Source organism: Lutjanus erythropterus, chromosome 16, assembly GCF_056507025.1.
Source record: "Lutjanus erythropterus isolate fLutEry1 chromosome 16, fLutEry1.hap2, whole genome shotgun sequence".
In the NCBI taxonomy this organism is placed as follows: Eukaryota; Metazoa; Chordata; class Actinopteri; order Lutjaniformes; family Lutjanidae; genus Lutjanus; species Lutjanus erythropterus.
In genome coordinates, this window is record NC_139332.1 from 32,983,436 (window position 1) to 33,005,947 (window position 22,512).

The 22,512-nt window shown below is 35.5% G+C and overlaps 3 protein-coding genes across 6 annotated transcripts in view; all 3 read right to left on the minus strand.

Moving 5' to 3' along the window:
- The window catches only part of LOC146313441 (major histocompatibility complex class I-related protein 1-like), a 41,168-nt gene extending 32,774 nt beyond the window's left edge, over nt 1-8,394 (minus strand). The window contains exons 1-7 of one of the 2 annotated variants that reach the window (XM_084739254.1): nt 8,206-8,394; nt 5,046-5,312; nt 4,510-4,788; nt 3,043-3,345; nt 2,363-2,464; nt 1,648-1,741; nt 720-1,216 (exon numbers count right to left, since the gene is read on the minus strand). In XM_084739254.1, coding sequence (XP_084595380.1) covers nt 1,674-1,741; nt 2,363-2,464; nt 3,043-3,345; nt 4,510-4,788; nt 5,046-5,312; nt 8,206-8,263 — 1,077 coding nt within the window. In that variant the 5' untranslated portion in view covers nt 8,264-8,394 and the 3' untranslated portion in view covers nt 720-1,216; nt 1,648-1,673. Of the gene's footprint in view, nt 1-719; nt 1,217-1,647; nt 1,742-2,362; nt 2,465-3,042; nt 3,346-4,509; nt 4,789-5,045; nt 5,313-8,205 lie in introns of those variants that run through there. The other variant, XM_084739255.1, reaches the window with a different exon arrangement.
- On the minus strand, nt 720-20,693 carry LOC146313444 (uncharacterized). The gene is made up of 11 exons (XM_084739393.1): nt 20,516-20,693; nt 19,464-19,730; nt 18,877-19,155; nt 18,392-18,694; nt 17,941-18,084; nt 15,456-15,623; nt 14,038-14,304; nt 12,613-12,891; nt 12,125-12,454; nt 10,822-10,912; nt 720-1,216 (listed from the first exon to the last, which is right to left on the minus strand). The coding sequence occupies exons 1-10, from the start codon at nt 20,571-20,573 to the stop codon at nt 10,848-10,850; spliced, it is 2,160 nt and encodes a 719-aa protein (XP_084595519.1). The 5' UTR covers nt 20,574-20,693; the 3' UTR covers nt 720-1,216; nt 10,822-10,847.
- Nucleotides 9,256-22,512, minus strand: part of LOC146313445 (class I histocompatibility antigen, F10 alpha chain-like) — a 50,649-nt gene continuing 37,392 nt past the window's right edge. The window contains exon 8 of one of the 3 annotated variants that reach the window (XR_014772056.1): nt 9,256-10,555. The gene's annotated coding sequence lies outside the window, so the exon portion shown is untranslated. Of the gene's footprint in view, nt 10,556-16,511; nt 17,266-22,512 lie in introns of those variants that run through there. The other 2 variants (XM_084739250.1, XM_084739247.1) reach the window with 2 other exon arrangements.

Sequence of the window (22,512 nt, forward strand, 5' to 3'; positions counted from 1 at the left end):
AACATAAGTTCAGCTGTAACAGTTTGTACAAAATTAAAGGAGAAAAAAAATACCCTTGTCCTTAAAAGAAAAAAAAAAAACAGCAGAAAATGTTTACAAGACATCATACAACTCGTTAATAATCTCAGCTGAAGTTAAAATGTATTTCAAAATAGATCAAAACATACTTGAAAACAAATACAACAAGATGCTCTTGATTTATTAAGAAAAACCTGAGAACTATAAATTACTATTTTTTAATCTAATCTCAACTATTTACAGAATTGGAAAATATTTTGTGTTTGTGCACAGGAGCATTTACATAATGTAGTCATAACCAGATGTAAACATGTGTCCAATGAATCCAGATAATTGATCACAGTGATAGAAAAGTCCATCCATCCATTTCCTGTCCTGCTCATCCTGCTGAGAGTCACAGAGGACTGGAGTCAAACCCAGTGTGCAGTGGACGAGAGGTGGAGTCGAACACAGACACACAACCATCAACACAACAGACAACAACAGACAATTTAGGGCGTCCAATTTATGTATGAAGTTTTCAGATGTTGCTGATTGATTTTCAGTTTTGTGTCCAGTGATCAAACACAGACAGAGAACAAAAGAATGACTTTCTCTGTAGAAATAATATTTATATTTATATATAATTTATATCATCAAATCAACAGACCCCAAGAGTATATATGACAACTGGAATGCATGTTTGTGTGTGTGTGTGTGTGTGTGTGTGTGTGTGTGTGTGTGTGTGTGTGTGTGTGTGTCTATTTACATTTGTATTAGTTATATTGATCTTACCAGTAACCAAACACCAGAACTATAATTCTGTAACTATGGTGGATTTGTTTTAGATGAACACACAAATCAGTAATATATGTATGAGAAGTGCTGAGATGCTTTTCTTTCTTTTTTATATTCTTTTTTTTTTCTTCTCTCTTCTTGCAAATATGAAAGATCCTCATTTAATTAAACAACATTTAAGCAACATTTTATCAGAGAAACTCTACTTTTTTGAATGTTGCCATTTATGTCTGATAATATTTGTCTCAACCCATCTTTCAATTTTTTTGTATTCCAATCAATTAATAAACATCTACTACAGATTCCCAACCCTGATTCTATCACTTTATGATATGATGATCAATAATCAATGAATTCTCAGTTTATGGAGGAGAATGTGGCGACACCGCTCCTTGTTCCAGAGAAAAATTTATCCAGAAACCTGAAGAGACAAAAAGAAAAACATTAAATAGAAAACAATATAATTTAAAATATCAGTGATTCAGTCATTTAAGTGTGAACATTTATTAAAACAAGTGTTTACCTTCTATGTGTCTGAAGTAAAATAGTTTTTTGCTAATTAGGTTGAAGATCATTTTAATAAATTAGTGTCAGTTTGTCTGAAGGTTAATATTTGAGTTTTTAATATGATGTTTAATCTGAGCTGCTGATGTGAAGGTTTCTGAAAGCATCTGTGTCTTTCTCTTAATAATCTCACTTAACTTCATATTAAACAGCTTCACATTTGTTGTGGAAAATCAATTGAAAGTCACAGAAGTGTTACAGTGAATAAAGAAACAATCACACATAGTTTAGTGCAGCTTTGTCTAATAACAGGTGTGAATAGTTCATGTCTCATATGAAGAGACTCACTGTGTTCAGGGTGGTGTGTTTGTCATTCAGGACTCTGGATTCAGTTTCTCAGAGAGCTCAGAGCCGGTGTCAGGAGGGTTAGGAGGACATTTGGCTGAAACGCAAAGCAAAGACACAAAATTTTAGTTCTCAGCTGCCAAAATGCCAGAATATTTTTAAATACCTTCTTCACAGTGGATATAATCCCTCTTCTAGTCACACAGACTGATCAATAAATCTCTTCTGGCTGTTTGTTTTTATCTCATTAAATGTTTTCCCATTTGTATGAAAAATACACTTGAATAAATAATAATTCAAAAGAAATTACAGCTTTTATCTATTTTTTCAAAAGTCAAAAATACCATCCAAAACAGTCAGAAAACTGCGACTGCTCTCTCAACCTGTGAGCCACTAAAATATCTTAAAGTTTTTGTTAAGTGCCATAAAATTGTTGGTGAGTCTTCAAGGAACATGAAAGTATCTGAGTGTGTTACCAGTAACCACATACAGAAAATACAACTGTATTTTCTAAACCATCGAACATAATATTTAAAACATAGAAGCAAATATGATGAGACATAAAAATATAAATAATTTTGCTCCTTTGGTTGTTTCATCATGACTCTGTGTCTCTGAGCTGTTCAACACTCACTGTTGTTAGAAACAGATCTTGATGTGCAAAGTCTAAAATCAAAACACAGTAAAAAGAGACAATCTTTCTGTTTGTGTCTCTCACCAGCTTTCTTCTTTTTGTAAAGCACAAATCCAATGGCAGCGATGAGGACGAGAGCGAGAACAACCACTGCAACAATGACTGCAGGAACAGGAACTGGATTCACTGTTGAACAGAAAACAAGAAAAAATATTCACAACCTGATGAAGCAGGTTAGAGAGAAGAACAACCATTCACCAACCAGACCACAATCCTGTATACAGACTCTATATGTTTGTTTATCCTGCTGTTGTTGTTTATTTAAACTTTTATCCTCCTTGTCTGAATATAATGACTGTATCTGTGTTTGTTTATCCTTGTGTAACTTTGTTGTCTTTGTTTTTTAGTTTCTGTCTCATATGTTGGTTTTTGGCTCAATGAGAGTTTCTGACAAATTCTGACAACATTCATCCAGTTATTAAATAATTCTACTAAAACTACTCATCATCTGAATCTGATTGCTGTTGACATTAAAAGAAATGGTTTAATTTTTCTTTTAATGTTAAAAATTGTGACCATTTATTTTGGTATTTAAATGAAGTTTAACATGAACTTTTTTGTTATAAGTTTAGGTTGCAAATATTTCCGCACTTTTTTTATGACAATGATGGATTTTTGTTAAACTGCTTTTATGAAGTTAATTTAAAACAATGTTTGTAACATTTCTGAGGATGTTAAATAAACAAATCTGATCTCAGTCTTACCTTCGTTGGTCCTGATCTTTGCTTTGTCCAGTTTGGTGACGATGTCGTCCTTCACACCAGAGAGATGAAACACACACTCGTACCTCCTCCAGTCTTCAGGTGTGACTGATGAAAGGTCCAGGTCAACACTCATCTGGAAGGTTCCATCATGGTTGGGGAGGATCTCTCCGTGGTCCACGTCCTCATGAAGCTCCTCTCCATCTTTCCTCCAGAACAGTGAGAATCTGTCAGGGTAGAAACCTGAAGCGTGGCAGCTGACTGGAGAGGAGGACGTCCTCTGGAGGAGAGACACTGAGGGAAAATCTGGAGAGGAAAGACAAAGACAGTTTATAGGTTCTTTATTAGTATTTACTGTTGTGGGTTAATTATATTATCTATAAGGACCTGCTCAGTGAATGTATCAAAGAAATGAAAAATCTAGACAGCAATCTAGCAGTTTGGTACAACTGATAAACTGGTTAATCCACTTAGACCAGTTCCTGCTGAGCTCCACTCCTCAGAGAAATGTAATGAATTTGCCACCTACTTTAAGTATAAAATCTCCAATATTAGAAGTGAAATTGTGGCTTGCTCTGCTGGTGGGTGTGACCTCTCTTCTTCCTCTCAGTGCCATACTGCCAGCACTCTTTACAACTTCGCCCTGATTCAGACTAGTGAGCTACAAGATGTGGTGCAGCAGCTCAGTTGTGTGTCTATCGGTAACTGTAAATCTGATGAGGTTGGCGTTCCATACGGAGTCCCTCAGGGGTCAATTCTAGGTCCTTTGTTATTTAATTTGTACATGCTTCCGCTTGGGTCCATTATACAGCGACATAATTTTTCATATCAATCATATGCCGATGACACACTGTTATACATATCTGTTTCCACCAATAACCTTAGCCCAGTAAATGACCTCATCCAGTGCATCACAGATATCAAATTTTGGATGGTGATGAATTTTTTACAGCTTAATCATGACAAAACAGAGATTCTGTTGGTAGGACCAAAGTCTTTGAGGAATGAAATTTAATCTTTAACTCCCCTGTGTGATTTTAACTTCCAGAAGCACATCTCTAATATTTCTAAGACTGCCTTTTATTACCTCAGAAATATATCAAAAGTTACATGCTTATTGTCTCAGTCAGACTCTGAAACATTGGTTCACGCTTTTATTTCCAGTAGGCTGGATTACTGTAATGCACTTTTTGCAGACATTAAATAAACTTATTTATTCAGAATGCAGCAGCCAGAGTTTTACCAAAAACTAAAAGGTCTGACTGCACAACCCTTATTTTATCTTCCCTTCACTGGCTCCCAGTAAAACAAAGAATTGATTTTAAAATACTTCTTGTAGCTAAAATCAACGGTGTTTTCAGTCATTATGGTCCTACTCTCTGGAATTTTCTCATACATGAACTATGGTCCGCTACAACAGTGTTCTCTTTTAAAAGCAAACTAAAAATGGATCTTATCATGTGATTCTACCTGTTCTCATCAGAGAGCTCCTCCCATACTTCACATACTTCTTCAGCGACTCAGGACAAACCTGGGTGAGGTACTGTTTATTGTGTGCTATCACAGCTTTGTTATGATCCCACTTGTGTTTGCTGATGAGAGCCTGTTGGTTTGGAGCGATGAATGTCTCTGTCTTCAGGTCAAATAATATGAAGTCTTCTCCATCATAACCATCTTGATCAAAACCATTAATCTGATTAGTCTCATCATCCCACTCACAGCCAAGCAGCCACTGGTAAATGTGGACACCTGAGAGACAGAGACAGAGACAGAGACAGAGACAGAGACAGCATTAAACCAGAGTGAGAGCACAGCAGCTGATATCACATCTTCATCACAGAGACACACTGACTCCACTGAGACCAACAGTTTATCTCCATGGTTGAAGGTGAGACACACACACACTGAGGTGGAGAATGGTGTGTGTGTGTGTGTGTGTGTGGGGGGGGGGTAAAATAAAGGATGGAAACAACATTTCATCAGTAGAAAGTGAAACATTAACAAACCTTCACTTTGGTTGAAACGCTTCTTTGCAGTTATAATGTTGACTTTGAAGGCCTGCTGGGCGCCTGCACACATCTCAGTCTGTCTCTTCCAGTACTGAAGATCATCTGCTGTGGCGTCGATCATCCAGTCCTGTTTGGGTTCTGCTTTCTTGGTGTTACTGTCATAATAAAGGATCTGAACTTCATCAACCAACCCAACAACCACAAACTCTGGTAAGTTTGGGACTCCAGAGGATGCAGTTAAGAAATACTTCAGAGAGTGAATCACTGTAAAAAAAAAAAAAAAAGTCACCATTTCAATTTTTATATCACAGTTTTATAAAATCACTGAACAATGTTATTTATTTTTTTGCACACAGAATCAAAATAAACTATATTATTATCATAATAATAATTAATAATAAAGGTTAAGCATAACTTCTGCTCAATAAATACAAAAATACATTTATATATATATATATATATATATATATATATATATATTGTTTGTTTCACAAACTTTGATTTTTATGATAATTTTGCCTTTGTAAAAGCAGTTTAATATTTTTCTAATGCTGGATATCTGAGTGTGAAGAGAAACTCCAGTTTAGTTTCCAGTTAGTGGAGTCATTTATTCTTCAGGATGATTCATTAGCAGCTTAAACTCCTCATTATCATATTAGTTTAAAATCTGAAATCACAAACCTCTCAACAAAATATTTAAACTGCTTCTGCTTCTGATTTTATTTTCTATATTCAACAGATTAAACTTTTTATACTTGATTGTATTTCGACACTTATGGTCTCTATTTTATGCAAAAAAAAAGTTACTAATGTCAACATCATGAGGCTTTGAATCACAAATTTGAACTCTGATTTTTTGAAGATAAATCCTGCAGTAGTAAATGATTATTATTCATATTGTCAGATTTTTTTGTTTATGGATTTCAAATCTTTGACTGTAAAGTTATTTTTTTATGTAACCATAAATAAACAACTAGAAATTTTGTGTATAACGAAAAAATTAGGTTTACTTTTGTGTTTTTTTAGCGAAAATATCACTTGAACACAATAATCATAAGATCATTTGACCGATATTAAAGCATACCTGATGGTCAGTGTCTAGAAGCAGCTTGCACACCACTTTGGAAATCCTTGATTTATCTTAATACAGGTGACCACAAGGCAATGAATGTTTTTCAGAATGATCACACATTTGTGACCGTACACCTCAAAGGGTTGAAATGTTTTTTTCCTTTTTGGTGGGACAGGCACTTGACAATTCTGACACTGATCAGGCCTCATCCATTGAAAATGACGGTCATTGAAGAGATGATGCAGCATGTACCAGGCCAACACTCAGATGGAGTACAATACATTAAACAAAAAATACATTAAATAAAAAATGTAAAGGTTTAAAATTAGTCACAAAAAGTCACAAAGGCATGTACAAAAATTTGCCTAAGTCATTTATTTCTTTTATAGGTCTGCAGCTATTGATTCTTTTAGTAATCGAGTAATCTATTGATCACTTTGGCGACTAATGGAGTAATTAGATAGGAAATTTTGTGAGCTCTGAAATTTTTTCCATTAAATTACTTTTGGTTTATTTAATAGCAATGGTAAAATACAAAAGGGAAAATAAGACAAGTCTCTTAATTGAAAAACTAATTATTTCCCTTTTTAAAAATAAAATTGTTGTGATTTTAATATGTAAACAAAGTATTTTGATGCTCTCTGTTACAGTTAAAAGACAGTGACTTACATCTTCTGTTCATGTTTTTCTGCTGACATTACTACCTCTACTTTTACCTTTGTACCTGAGTAAAAAGTACGAAGATATTGCAGTAAAGGTTAAGTTTCTTTACTTTACTTTGTACTTTTACTTTAGCACCTTATGTGGGACCTGCAGATCTTTTTAAAAATTTGTTATCAAGTATTTTTACATTGTGGTATGATTACTTTTACTTAAGTAATTTTTCCATCAGCGCAGGTCAATGATCAGTGTTTCAGTTTCTCTCTGACTGAATACAGTGTTAAAAACATCAGCCACCATGAAATGATTTTCTATTTTTAGAGCTGCGCACTTCTCTGTCGTGTCTACAAGGGAACCCTTTATTTGTAAACCTCTCGCGATATTTGAATCCATTAATTCTGTTGAAATAATGAAACTCTCGCGATCTTTCGCCGGTCTGGGGTTCCCTTCTAAACACGAGCCTCTCTCTGTCTCACTCTCACAGACTCATGACAGCAGACCTGAACACAATGATGCAGTGTTTCACACAGATTTTATTTGTGTGACACTCAGGTATATTTTCTGACCAATTTTGACATTTTTATTTTTTTAATCAGTCTGAGAGGACGACAGCATCTACGACTGATTAGTGATCGATCTTCCTCCTCCTCTTCCTCACCTGTTCACTCTGCTGTGTGAAGGTCTGACAGTTTCTGACAGAGAAACACACACAGTCCTCCTTTTTTATTTACAGGTCTACTTCTACAGTTGTATGATCTTATAAGTTCACCTGGTTTGATGTCATTCAGTAACACGTTGGTTTGGATGCTTTTAATAAACTCCATCATTAACAACGAGTCTCCTCCACATGCAGCTCTCTGCTCTCTGATATAAACAATAAACATGTGAACGAAAAACTAAACACTGCAGCAGCACAGGACTGGAGTAAAGATGGTAATGATTAATTACCAATTAATTAATTAATTATCCAATTTAAAATGTATTGATGGATATTTATTCAGTGGTCTAGAAATGACAGTAACTTTGTTTTGTCTGGTGGAGTCAGTTGTTGAATAAAGAAAACATAAACATGAAATCAGGGGGGGAAATTAAAATGAGAAAAAAGTGTTTTAAATCTTATAGATTTTTAATAAATACTCGATTGTTAGCACTTTCAAGTATCTGTTAAAATGTAGAACATTTGTAACTGTTGTTTACTTCAGTTTAACTTGTCACTTCTGTTTCCGTCACTGTCTCGCGGTGTTTCATCTGACATTTTGACAGATCGATCAGACCGCATCATTTGGTGGCGTTTGACTTTAACCAACAAGAAGGTCTTAGAACTTAATATCACATCCAATGAAATGAACAAAAAACTCATATATACAGTATATAAAGACACGAAGCATTTTTTCTTTAACAATCAATAAATAATCAATAACTCACCTGCCGTCGCGCCATGTAGACCTACTCCCAGGAGAAACACAAACATCAAGATCTTCATTGTGAACTGTCGTATCTGAAACTTTGATGGATTAATATGTTTATTTGATCCACATACTTAGACACGCAGATTCCACTTAAAGCAACAAAGATAAGAAAAAGAAAACCAAACAGCAACTTCTGTCTGAGCCAATGAGAATTTAATCTGAACATCAACGTCACTTATAACTGGGTAAAACTGACCAACTCAGGTTATGAACGAAAGTGAAAGTTAAATGTGTTATTTTATCCTGTTTATCGTGGGTGTTATTTTTGTTGTCTCAACTTTGTTCTGATGTGAAAGGAGTTTTAAAGCTTCTGCTGCTCAGATCTTGTATCATGTTTTGTTGATGTTTCGAGGCCAGAGGTCACTGACCTACTATCAGGCAATAAAACACAAGATAGTTTCCATGAAACAATATTTTATCTCAGTGTTTTACTCTGAAATGAAAAGAAGAAGCAGAGAAATAAAATGAAAGCAGAAAGAGAGTCAGAGACTTTCTGAAACACAAACATCACATCAGGTCACCTCTGTCCTTTTCCTTTTATCTATTATAGTTTTAAGATTCCCAATCAAATCCAAAAAATTAAGTTTAAAAACAGTTGGGTTTTTGACATTTGCCTTTAGACAGCTCATCTTCATTAACAAAAACTGAAGAACAAAATTAAAATCTGTCAAAATAATCATGTTCATCTTTCTCTGCAATGAACCACAAAAGCAGCTACTGACCAAAAACATTTTTGTTTTTTCAGCTAAATCAGGGTTTGTTCAACTCCAGAAAAGGTCTATGTCAATGTCTTTTTTTATTTAATGTTGATGAAAATGTAACTAAACAAGTTGTCAGTTTCAGACGATGTGATTCATCCATATTCAGCCGCTCACATGAATCCTTTATTTATCAATAAACTAAAGGTCACAAAGGGTCAAAATAAAATGTAGTGATAATATTCATAGAATTGTAGCTACAGTCACACGTGTCAGCATATATGTGGAATCACAAAAAGACACAGCAATTTAAAATATTTGTCACTTTATTGAAAAATAAAACAAAAGTATAAAAGGAATGAAATCACAGAGCAACTTTATTAAACAGTGAACTACTGAACCAAACACAAGAAGTGATTTTGAGCATCACTGTTTAATTTCTGTTTACAAATTTAAGGGAGAAAAAAACGTCCCTTGTCAAGATAGATGAACACTGACATTAACATAAAATACATAAAATGTAGAAATTACAAAAAGGTAACACTGAACTTTGGGTCTGATTCCTGGTAATCAGTCAAATAATTTATTTGAATTCAATATTTGATCAATCATCAATCAGTCCAGATTTACATCAAGTACTGAACTTATTTTGTTCTTTACTTGAGTTCTATTTTATCCAACTTTATTCTTCTACACTACATCCCAGAGGCAAATACTGAACTTTTTAATCCACAAAGCTGAAAAAAGTCTGTTTCCTGACTTTTTACAGATACATGGTTTTCACAGGACAGTGATGCTGCAGACATTAGATGGTCTTATAGACCATGATGCATTGCTGTAGATTAAACCAGCCAACAGTGGCCTCTAAAGTGTTTAAAATGATCTCAACCTTAAACATCTACAGCAGTAAACAGCAGAAACATTAATGTAATAATATTAATCCAGAAACATCAGACATAATAACACTGACAGGAAACATTTTACTGCAACATGAATACTTTTACTTTGAGTACATTTATCTGATAATACTGTATTTCCATACTTTTACTTCCGTAAGGTTTTGTGAATGCAGGACTTTTACTTGTAGTGTAGTAGTATTTTTATAGTGTGATATTAGTACTTTTGCTTCAGTAAAGGAGGAGATCAAACACAGACAGAGAACAAAAGAATGAAAGTGTGTGTCTATACATGTGTATTACTGTATTGCTGATAGAGTATAAATCTGTAACTGTGGTGGATTTCTATGACATAAACACTCATATCTTTTTTGATGTAGTGAATGAACTTTGTGTTTTTACTTCTCTCCAGGTAAGAAAAAAACATGAATGATCCCCATTTACCAACATTTATCACAGGAAATTCCACCTTTTGAAAATAAATGACAAAAATAATACTGTCATCATTTAAGTTTTATAAAACACTTTGGATATGTTATGAACAAAATACTGAGAATTTAAAGAAACCATAACACAGATGTCAAAGGGACCTTCATTAAGTCAGTGCTGAAACCACACTTGAGATTTGAAAATATTCAAAAATACCCCTGAAAATAAAACTCCCCTCTGCTTTGGTCTGGTGGGGATCAATAATCAATGAATTCTCAGTTTATGGAGGAGAATGTGGCGACACCGCTCAAAATTTATCCAGAAACCTGAAGAGACAAAAAGAAAAACATTAAATAGAAAATAAAATAATTCACCATAAATGTTTGGTGAGTTCAATTCAACAAAGTCACATATTTAGAGAATCATTTAAACCTAAAATATCAATGATTCAGTCATTTAAGTGTGAATATTTTTGAAATCAAGTATTTTAACTTCATATTTGTCTAATAACAGGTGTGATTAGTTCATGTCTCATATGAAGAGACTCACTGTGTTCAGGGTGGTGTGTTTGTCATTCAGGACTCTGGATTCAGTCCCTGAGAGGAGTCGGTGCTGTTGTCAGGAGGTGGAGGAAGTGTGTCTGAAATAAAAAACAGACACAGAATTTTATTTCTCTCAGCTGCCAAAAAGTCAGAATATGTTTAAAAATCTTCTTCACAGTGGATATGATCCCTCTTCTAGTCACACAGACTGATCAATAAATCTCTTGTAGCTGTTTGTTTTTATCTGACTAAACTTGTTTTCCCATCACTTCTCTCTCACATCGTCATGATACAGTCACTGTAGGATCAAAACCAGCTCCACAGTGTGAACCTGAACCTGACACGTGTTTCTTATCTGAAGCTCACAGCTCACTGTGACTCCTCTTCAACATCAAAACAAAAAGACTTTTAATCATCTACTGTCAAACATTATTACAATAGAAAATCCATCTTTTCTTTCTCTTCTCAAACTGTGTGACTGCTCTCTCTACCTGTGACTCACTAACTACCTTAAAGTCTTCATTAAAACTTATTTCAATTCTGAAACCATGAAACTGTTGCTGGATTCCTTTAAGAGTAAACCAGCATCAAACATAATAAATGAAAAATACAAGCAAATATGATGAAATGTGAACATATAAATGATAATTATCATCATGACTCTGTGTCTCTGAGCCGTTCAACACTCACTGCTGTTAAAAACAGAGTTTGTTGTGCAAAGACTAAAATAAAAAAACATGAAAAAAAAGACAATCTTAAAAAAATATTCACAACCTGATGAAGCAGGTTAGAGAGAAGAACAACTATTCACCAACCAGACCACAATCCTGTATACAGACTCTATATGTTTGTTTATCCTGCTGTTGTTGTTTATTTAAACTTTTATTCCTCGTCTGAACATAATGACTGTATCTGTGTTTGTTTATTCTTGTGTAACTTTGTTGTCTTTGTTTTTTAGTTTCTGTCTCATATGTTGGTTTGTGGCTCAATGAGAGTTTCTGACAATCTGACAAATTCTGACTGATTTACTGAAAGATACAAACATTCATCCATTCATCTCTAAACTGTTGTCACACCTTACAGTGGTTACACATGGTTTGAAAAAAGTTTTTTTAAACAAGGATCACAAATGTGGTAAAATAATAATTTATTTGAAGGACCTCACAATTTTGACTTTAAATTTAGAAATATATTTTTTATAATCAGCCTTGTCAGGGTCCTGAAGTGGACACATGAATTAGTTTAATACTGATCTAAGTCTTAAAAACGACATAAAATAAAGACAGTAAAGTAAAATAAATGTTTTCCACCTTCATCATGTCCAGTCCCAGTCTTTCCTTCATTGGTCCTGATCTCTGCTTTGTCCAGTTTGGTGACGATGTCGTCCTTCACACCAGAGAGCTGAAACACACACTCGTACCTCCTCCAGTCTTCAGGTGTGACTGATGAAAGGTCCAGGTCAACACTCATCTGGAAGGTTCCATCATGGTTGGGGAGGATCTCTCCGTGGTCCACGTCCTCATGAAGCTCCTCTCCATCTTTCCTCCAGAACAGTGAGGCTCTGTCAGGGTAGAAACCTGAAGCGTGGCAGCTGACTGGAGAGGAGGACGTCTTCTGGTGGACAAACACTGAGGGAAGATCTGGACAGGAAAGACAAAGACAGTTTATAGGTTCTTTATTAGTATTTACTGTTTATTAATATTATCATTCCTGTTTGATGTCATGTGTTTTAAAGAAGAGAGGGACAGAGAGGAAAAAGACAGATGAAATTAAACTACATCAGGTCATGTGATTCTACCTGTTCTCATCAGAGAGCTCCTCCCATAATCCACAAACTTCTTCAACCAATCAGGACAAATCTGGGTGAGGTAGTTCTTCAAAGATGCTATATAAGCTTTGTCATTGTCCCACTTGTGTTTGGTGATGAGAGCCTGTTGTTTTGAAGGGATCCATGTCTCTGTCTTCAGGTCAAATGATATGAAGTCTTCTCCATCATAACCAACCTGAGTGAAACCATTAACCTCATCAGTCTCATCATCCCACTCACAACCTTCCATGAACTGGTAAATGTGGACACCTGAGAGACAGAGACAGAGACAGAGACAGAGACAGAGGCAGAGACAGAGACAGAGGCAGCATTAAACCAGAGTGAGATCACAGCACAGTCATCTATCATCAGCTGATATCACATCTTCACCACAGAGACACACTGATCCACACACACCAAAACAGAGGATCTACACCTCCTGCTGTGATTGGCTGGATGGACGCCACTCACAGCCAATCATCATCTGGACAGTGTGGACGTCTCAGAGACAGACAGAGAGACTGCTGGGAAACAGAGGGACATCCTAACACACTTCATATCCTTTTTTTTTTTTACCACACACACACACACACACACACACACACACACACACACACACACACACACACACACACACACACACACACACACACAGAGATTAAACCTGATCCTGGACTGAACATTACACCCACTGAGACCCTGCAGCCAGTGGATCAGTCCAACAATGTCCTCGTCCTGTGAGAAACTACAGACTAGACTGTCCTGAAGCTGCTCTACAAGCTTCACTGAAGGACACTTTCAGTCCAGGATTAGTCACCAGACTCCACCTGCTCAGCCAGGACAGTGTGTCCTGTTCAGCAGTGTGTCACTGCAACTGGTCAGAATAAGACACAGACCATCAGGACCAGTATGGAGACTGGGAGACAGTAGAGTTAATCTGATATAATCTAATTTACAGTCCGGCTCTGTAGTTTGAGAAACCAGGCAGTAATGTTCCTCTATCAGCTGTGTGTTGTCAAACTGTTGTGATAAACAGGTTCCTACAGTAGAGTTATTATGGACCAACTCACTGTGGACACTTCAGTCCACTTATTCTGATCTAATCTAGTGGAGATAAAGTGTTAATAATCTCTGCTGGTTATTATGGGATGGACAGAAACACTGTATCAGTGTAGTACAGCAGCATCCAGTCGTCTCAGTCTCACTAATGTTCCTGTTGAGTCTGACTGTGTGTTTCAGACCAGAAAAACCTCCATCAAACACTTTAATCTGCCTCAATAAAACACACTTAAAGATGGAGAATGGTGTGTGTGTGTGTGTGTGTGTGTGTGTGTGTGTGTGTGTGTGTGTGTGTAAAAAATAAAGGATGGAAGTATAAACAACTTTTCATCAGTATAAAGTGAAACATTAACAAACCTCCAGTTTGGTTGAAACGCTGCTTTGCAATTTCAATGCTGCGTTTGAAGACCTGCTGGGCGCGCAGACGCCTCCCAGTCTCTCTCTCCCAGTACTGAGGATCACCTGCTGTGGCGTTGATCATCCAGTCCTGTTTGGGTACGACTGTACTGGTGTTACTGTCATAGTAATCTATCTGAACTTCATCAACCAACCCAACAGACACAAACTCTGGGAAGTTTGGGACTTCAGAGGACGCAGTGTGGAAATACTTCAGAGAGTGAGTCACTGTAAGAAAAAGATAAGGTCATGTTTTCAGGTTTTATATCACAGTTTTATAAAATCACTGAACAATGTTTATTCTAGATTTTTAAAAGTATGACCACAGAAGATTTTCTGCAGGTGTCTGTGAGTTTTGATAATTAAATGATGGTCTCTTTCAGGATCCTTCACTGTCCTCTGCTGTCTGAATACATGGAGATCATATTTCTGTGTTCAGCTGCACTTTAAAAATTCTGCACTGCTCACATCAAAAAGATGAATAGAACAGAATGTGGTATAGATTCAATAGGATCACCAAAATCAATAACAACATTGATACTTGATACTTTTTATTGTTAAAAGCAGCTAATATTATCTGTGTCTGATTGATCATCTAGTTCTACTAAACATCATGTTATTGTACAGACAGTAAATGTAATAACTACCAGTGTGATGTGATCGAACCAAACTAACAAAACTCAGTTTGGATGAACGACATTAAATCAGATGTGTGTTTCAGTGTGTGGAGTCAAACTGTGAGATTCTCTGAGGGATGATGGGAAATATTTTATATAATTAAAGAAAAAAAATTGTAATTGAGCATTGAGTGCAATTTTAATTAAAACCATTAATCTGCATTTTTGAAGCCAAAAATGTTTTCTGATCACAAACGATAAAAACATAATGATTAATCATTAAATGGTTGATCACCATTCAGTATTTATCAAATTAAAGATGTATTGATGGATATTTATTCAGTGGTTTAGAAATGACAGTAACTTTGTTTTGTCTGGTGGAGTCAGTCAGTTGTTGAACACGGAAACTTGAAATCAGGGGAAAAAATGAAAGTGAGTAAAAACTGTGTTGCATCTTATAAATTATTAATAATTACTCGATTGTTGACATTTTCAACTATCTGTTAAAATACAGAACATTTGTAACGGTACTTGTTCTTGAGTACAGATGTTCAGTTCTCTTTCCACCTCTGTCTGAGTGTGTTGGATTATTTTCTGCTGCCATTTTAACATGAAGATCGATCAGACCGTATCGATCTCAAACCAACCTAGAACTTAATATCACATCCGATCAAATGAGCTATAAACTCATATATACAGGAAATAAAGACACGAAGCATTTTTCTTTAACAATCAATCGACTATAAATAATCAATAACCCACCTGCCGTCGCGCCATGTAGACCTATTCCCAGGAGAAACAGAAACATCAGGATCTTCATTGTGAACTGTCGTATCTGAAACTTTGATGGATTAATATGAAAATAGAGACACTTCCTAGAGTTCGAGCAACAAGAGTGAAGTGAGGACAAGAACCAGGAAAAGCTGACAGCTGAACCAATGAGAATTTAGCCTGAGCATCAACGTCACTTATAACTGAGTAAAACTCACCCACGAAAGTGAAAGTTAAATGATGTTATTTTATCCTGTTTGCTGTGTCTTTATTTTGTTGTCTGAACTTTTAAAGCTTCTGCTGCTCAGATCTTGTATCATGTTTTGTAGGTTAATGTGATGTGATGTGTAGAAATGTGTGCTGCAGAATCCCAGTGATGAAGAGGACCTTCATCACACTCTGACACTCTGTTGTCTTATGATATATATTTTGTCCTACCAGTCGACCTCAGGCTGGGACACATTATCCACTTCTATTAATACGTCATCGATTTTGTCCTGACACAACCATGCAGCCATTATTGACTGATCGTATTGATTAATGATAATCTATAACAAGAGTTGAGTTTTTGACATTTGTCTTTAGACAGCTCATCTTCATGAACACAGACTTTGTAAAGTCTCTGATAGATCTACTGTCTGATCAGAGGACATGAGTGAATAAACCAACAGAGGACTCTGTGTCTCTGAGCCTGATATCCCATACTGATGCAGAGGAAAAACAATACATGCTTTTTATTTCCATTATTACCATCAATCCTGTGAGCTCTACTGATATTTTAAAAGGTCTAATGACAAAAATTATGTCGCACAAATAAAATTCTGTCTTCTGAACATTAATAACAATTTTAAACAGACAAAATTAAAATCTGTCAAAATAATGTTGTTCTGCTTTCTCTGCAATGAAACACAAAAGCAAATCAAAACAAAAATAGTGATAATATTCATATAATTGTAGCTACAGTCACAGATGTGTCAACATATATGTGGAATCACAAAAAGACACAGAAATTTAAAATATTAGTCATTTTATTGAAAAGTAAAACAAAAGTATAAAAGGAAAGAAATCACAGAACAACTTTATTAAACAGTGAACTACTGAACCAAACACAAGAAGTGATTTTGAGCATCACTGTTTAATTTCTGTGTTTAAAAACGTCCCTTGTCCTTAAAAACCAGCTGGAAATATTTACAGGACGTCCCACAAAATTAAAACAGTTTGTTCCATCTGTCAGTCAAAGAATAAGTAAATCTATACAGAACAGAATGACGTACAAAAAATAAATATTTAATAAATAGAATATTTTGTGTAGAATCATGACAGATGAACACTGACATGAACATAAATAAGACATTTCTGAATATATATTAATTTTTAGAAAATACTAAAACATAACACTGAACTTTGGGTCTGATTCCTGGTAATCAGTCAAATAATTTACTTTAACTTCAATATTTGATCAATCATCAGTCAGTCCAGATTTATATCAAGTACTGAACTTATTTTGTTCTTTGCTTGAGTTCTATTTTATCCAACTTTATTCTTCTGCACACATAACCAGAGTCATAACCAGATGTAAACATGTGTCCAATGAATCAAGTACAAATCCAGATAATTGATCACAGTGATAGAAAAGTACATCCATCCATTTCCTGTCCTGCTCATCCTGCTGAGAGTCACAGAGGACTGGAGTCAAACCCAGTGTGCAGTGGACGAGAGGTGGAGTCCAGTTTATCACCAGGACGAACACAGACACACAACCACTGCACTGATTGTTCCAGAGTGAAATGTGTCCTTAAACCTGAAGAGACAAAAAGAAAACAGGAAACAAAATCATTTATCAGAAAAGTTTAGAGAGTTTTATCCCAAAAATAAGAATATTAAGAATCTTTTAGACCTAAAATATCAGGGTTACATATTGTAAACACTTTGCTCAATTGATTATTAGTAAAACTAACGATCAATTAATCATCATAAAAGGAAATTAAAATGTTGTTCATACCAAACTATGTCTGATTTGGACCTCAGGGTTGTTTATATCTGTAAGGTCAGAGACACATTGTTAGTCCACATCCTGCTCTGAACTGACACTGTGTTTTACAAACAGCAAACACTGCAACAAGTTCTTCAGCACAAAATACACAAACACTTTTTAATCTACAGAGTGCACATCAGATCACAAAAAGACAAAACAGGAATAAAAACAAATGTTACTTACGACACCAGCAGCTGAAATAAAAAGAAAATACAAATTAATTATGTTGTTATGATTATTATTTCCAGTGATGGTGCCCTCAGACTGATAAATAAAACCATCTCTATCCTTTGTTCAGATCAAACATTGTTTCTGAGCTCTGATTGGCTGATTGGCTCTGAGCTTTACACAGTTTACTGTCAGATGAAACACATTTTCATGTGCTGGGGATTAAAATTTGTTTCACCTTTGCACTCTGGATAAAAACATCAACTTAATGTTTAAAATCAGAATATTGGGAAAGACGCTGTTTCTGTTCTGGTCTCTCACCATTCCTCTGTTTATAAATGTAGAATCCAGTCACAGCGATGAGAACGAGGACGAGAACAAACACTGCAGCGATGATGTAAATGTAAACTGGATTCACTGTTGAGCAGAAAACAACAACAAACAGTCACAACCTGATGAAGCAGGTTAGATTATATTACAGACACTTTGTGTGCAGGTCAGGTGACGCCTCACCTTTTCATATTTGGATGCAGATAATGTGGGAGTTTTTATCAGTAAATGTTGGAACTGAAGCCGCGGTTGAGAAACAGTCTTTTGACAAATATCTGAGCACTTTTTTATGACACTGATGGATTTTTTAATTTAGAACAATGTTCTAAAAACATCCTCAGAAATGTTAACATTTCTGAGGATGTTAAATAAACAAAACTGATCTCAGTCTTACCTTCGTTGGTCCTGATCTCTGCTTTGTCCAGTTTGGTGACGATGTCGTCGTTCACACCAGAGAGCTGAAACACACACTCGTACCTCCTCCAGTCTTCAGGTGTGACTGATGAAAGGTCCAGGTCAACACTCATCTGGAAGGTTCCATCATGGTTGGGGAGGATCTCTCCGTGGTCCACGTCCTCATGATGCTCCTCTCCATCTTTCCTCCAGAACAGTGAGGCTCTGTCAGGGTAGAAACCTGAAGCGTGGCAGCTGACTGGAGAGGAGGACGTCTTCTGGAGGAGAGACACTGAGGGAAGCTCTGGACAGGAAAGACAAAGACAGTTTATCACTCCTGTTTGATGTCATGTGTTGTAAAGAAGAGACAAAGTGTGTCTCTGTATGTTGGTTCATATTTATTGTGATGTTACTGTTGGTTAGAAACAGAAGAGAAATATGAAGATTGTTGTGTCCATTAAACTACATCAGGTCATGTGATTCTACCTGTTCTCATCAGAGAGCTCCTCCCATAATCCACAAACTTCTTCAACCAATCAGGACAAATCTGGGTGAGGTAGTTCTTATACAAAGCTATCAAAGCTTTTTCATTGTCCCACTTGTGTTTGGTGATGACAGCCTGTTGTTTTGGAGCGATCCATGTCTCTGTCTTCAGGTCAAATGATATGAAGTCTTCTCCATCATAACCATGCTGCATAAAACCATCAATCTCATTAGTCTCATCATCCCACTCACAGCCGTACATAAACTGGTAAATGTGGACACCTGAGAGACAGAGACAGAGACAGAGACAGCATTAAACCAGAGTGAGATCAGAGAAACACTGTATCAGTGTAGTACAGCAGCATCCAGTCGTCTCAGTCTCACTAATGTTTCTGTTGAGTCTGACTGTGTGTTTCAGACCAGAAAAACCTCCATCAAATACTTTAATCTGCCTCAATAAAACACACTTAAAGATGGAGAATGGTGTGTGTGTGTGTGTGTGTGTGTGTGTGTGTTAACATCTGTTTACTAAAATACAGGATGAAAATATCAACATCATTTCATCAGTAGAAAGTGAAACATTAACAAACCTCCAGTTTGGTTGAAACGCCGCTTTAAAATATCAGTGTTGTCTTTGAAGGCCTCCTGAGAACCCAGACGAAGCTGAGTCTGTCTCTTCCAGTACTGAGGATCATCTGCTGTGGCGTCGATCATCCAGTCCTGTTTGGGTTCATCTCTCCTTGTGTTACTGTCATAGTGATCTATCTGAACTTCATCAACCAACCCAACAGAAACAAACTCTGGGAAGTTTGGGACTCCAGAAGATCCAGTGTAGAAATACTTCAGAGAGTGAATCACTGGAAGAAAAACTTAATGTCATCACTTCAGTTTTAATGACGATTTATAAATCACCTAACAATGATAATTTCCAGCACACAGAATCAGAACTACAGTACATTACAGACATCATAATAAAAGTCAGTCACATAAATACAAAATGCATAGATTTGCCTCAGAAATTCTTGACTTTAAAATTTCAGATATTTTCGTCTTGAAAATGTATTTATTCTAAAGGAAAGTATGAAAATCTGTGTTCTGATGAAACTAAGAAGCACTTTTTTTGTCGCTGTTGTCATTTTTATCTTAAAGTAATTAGTGATTTCATTTTTTATCTTGTCAAACACATTGCAGATGTTTGAGTATAAAGTTTTTTTTAAAGCAAAAAGAAAATAAATATCACATAACCCACTTTCAAATATGTTTGATTTCTGTAAACTGAACAATTATATTTGAGTTTAACTCATAATCTTTGACAATCAATATTTTGTCAATATAGTTCTGCTGCCATTTTAACATTAAGATCGATAATGGATCGATAATGGAAAAGAAAAGACAAATACACTTTTTAGACTAAACTTTTCTTCTAACAGAGAAACTATTAGAGATTAAAAACAAGAACAGACATGATTTACAAACCTAAACTTAAAGTTTAGTGGCGTCTAACTTTTTTAAAACATTCATAAAATCTATAAGGAGGTCATAGAACTAGGCATCAAATCCGATCAAATGAGCCATAAAGTCATGAAGACACCAAGCATGTTTTCTTCACCAATCAATCGACTATAAATAATCAATAACTCACCTGCCGTGGCGCCATGTAGACCTATTCCCAGGAGAAACACAAACATCAAGATCTTCATTGTGAACTGTCGTATCTGAAGCTTTGATGGATTAAAATGTTTATTTATCCAGAAAAATAGAGACACGGTGATTCTAGTTCGAGCAACAAGAGTGAAGTGAGGACAAGAAAAACTGTTTGTTGTTGTATTTTTTAGCCTTCTTCTTTTTCTTCTTCTTTTCCGGCAGACTGAACACTGTTTGGTACATTACTGCCCCCCATCGATGTCAGGACGTCACTACAACAACTCACCCTTTTTTTAAAAAAAATATTATTGTATTTGTATAAATTGTAAATTATATAAAATCAAATAAATAAAAAGAAAAGAAACAAAACACACAGACACACACACACACACACACACACACACACACACACACACACACACACACACACACACACACACACATACATACATATACATATACATATAGATACATGCATACAGATGGAAATTAAATTCCTCTTGAGAATATTCAGTATCAATCTTAAATGTTTCCAATGTTTTCTTTGCTGGATATATGTGAAAAAAAAAAAAATCTTGCCACTGGCAAAGTTACATTTGAGCATTGATCAGTCTCACCGAGGAATGTGCTGCTGTTCAATGGATCGATCAGTCTTGACACCCCCCTCTGCAAAGCATCAAACTGCACCACTGCACACTCTGTGTGTCTGACTGGTAACTTAAACTGAGAGAGGAAGTCATCACACACCAGCAGCACCAACATTAACAAGTTATATGAGTATTATTTTTAATACAAAGATTTATTTTTATAATGAATATTCCTGTTATTACAGATGTAGTAGTTAGTTGGTGAAAAAATATGTTTGTATAATAACTTTCAGGCCAGCAGAGCCTGTTTATGAAAATTTGTTAACTTTAACAGGTAACTTATCAATTTTGTAAGTAGAAATTTCAACCCATCCACAAGTTCAGTCTGTGTTTAGGGAAAGTGTCCCAAATGTTGTCTCTTTCTCTAATTAGGTAACCATTTAACTTTGAAAGTACTCAATGTTTCAAAACTTAGTACCTTTACACCGCCATTTGTTTTTATACTACATAGAATATCTTTCCTTAAGTAGGTGACATCTGTTTCTCCAAGTGAAATTAAATAACATTTTATCTAATTTGAATTATCATTCAGTGAAAGATTTCTCATGAACCACATATTGATTATTTTTTTTAAATATCTGTTCAATTATAGAGCTGAAGTTTCAATTACTACAAAGTTTTTCATTCTTATCAGCGACACCACCTAAATATGCAGCTGTATTCTTGACAAGGATATGTGAAGAAGTTCATAAGTACAAAATGTTATTGTAAAAAGCCACCCCCATATTTTATTTAATGTAACTGCCATTTAATTTCATGTAACTGTAATTTCATTTCATTATAGCCATATAAAACATACAATGTTCCAAAGGTAAAATGTCCTGAAACAGTGCTTATGAAAACAGGTGTTGTTGCCTCTTTTCGACACAAGAGGGAGCATCTGCTAAAGTGAGCGTCTCTGCCAGATGCGGGCACCTCGTGCCGAGGTGGACAGAGGTGTGTCAAAATGTGATGTACTGTTTCATCTGTGTATTTTCAGCAAGCCAGCTGGAACGGAAGTAAAGAAGAAAATCAAAATTCACTCTGTTTATAAGTGTGCAACAGATACAATTTAGTTCGAACAGCTCACACTTCTTTAGTGGTAATTCATTTTTCATTTTTAGAGCTGACACAGCAGAAAATTCCTTCATACATCTAACTGCTTTGATCACCTCGTATCTATTGGAGAGAAAAACTGATGTATCATCCACTAGTTGGGATAGTTTAAATTCTCTATTAAGATTGTTATACCTTGGAAATTACTTCTTAAAACGTGTGTAGCCATAATTTGTGTGACAAGAAGAAATAAGAAGTGGACAGTTTTGTCTTATCCTGCAACAAATATCAAACCTAGGAGTCGCACCTTGTG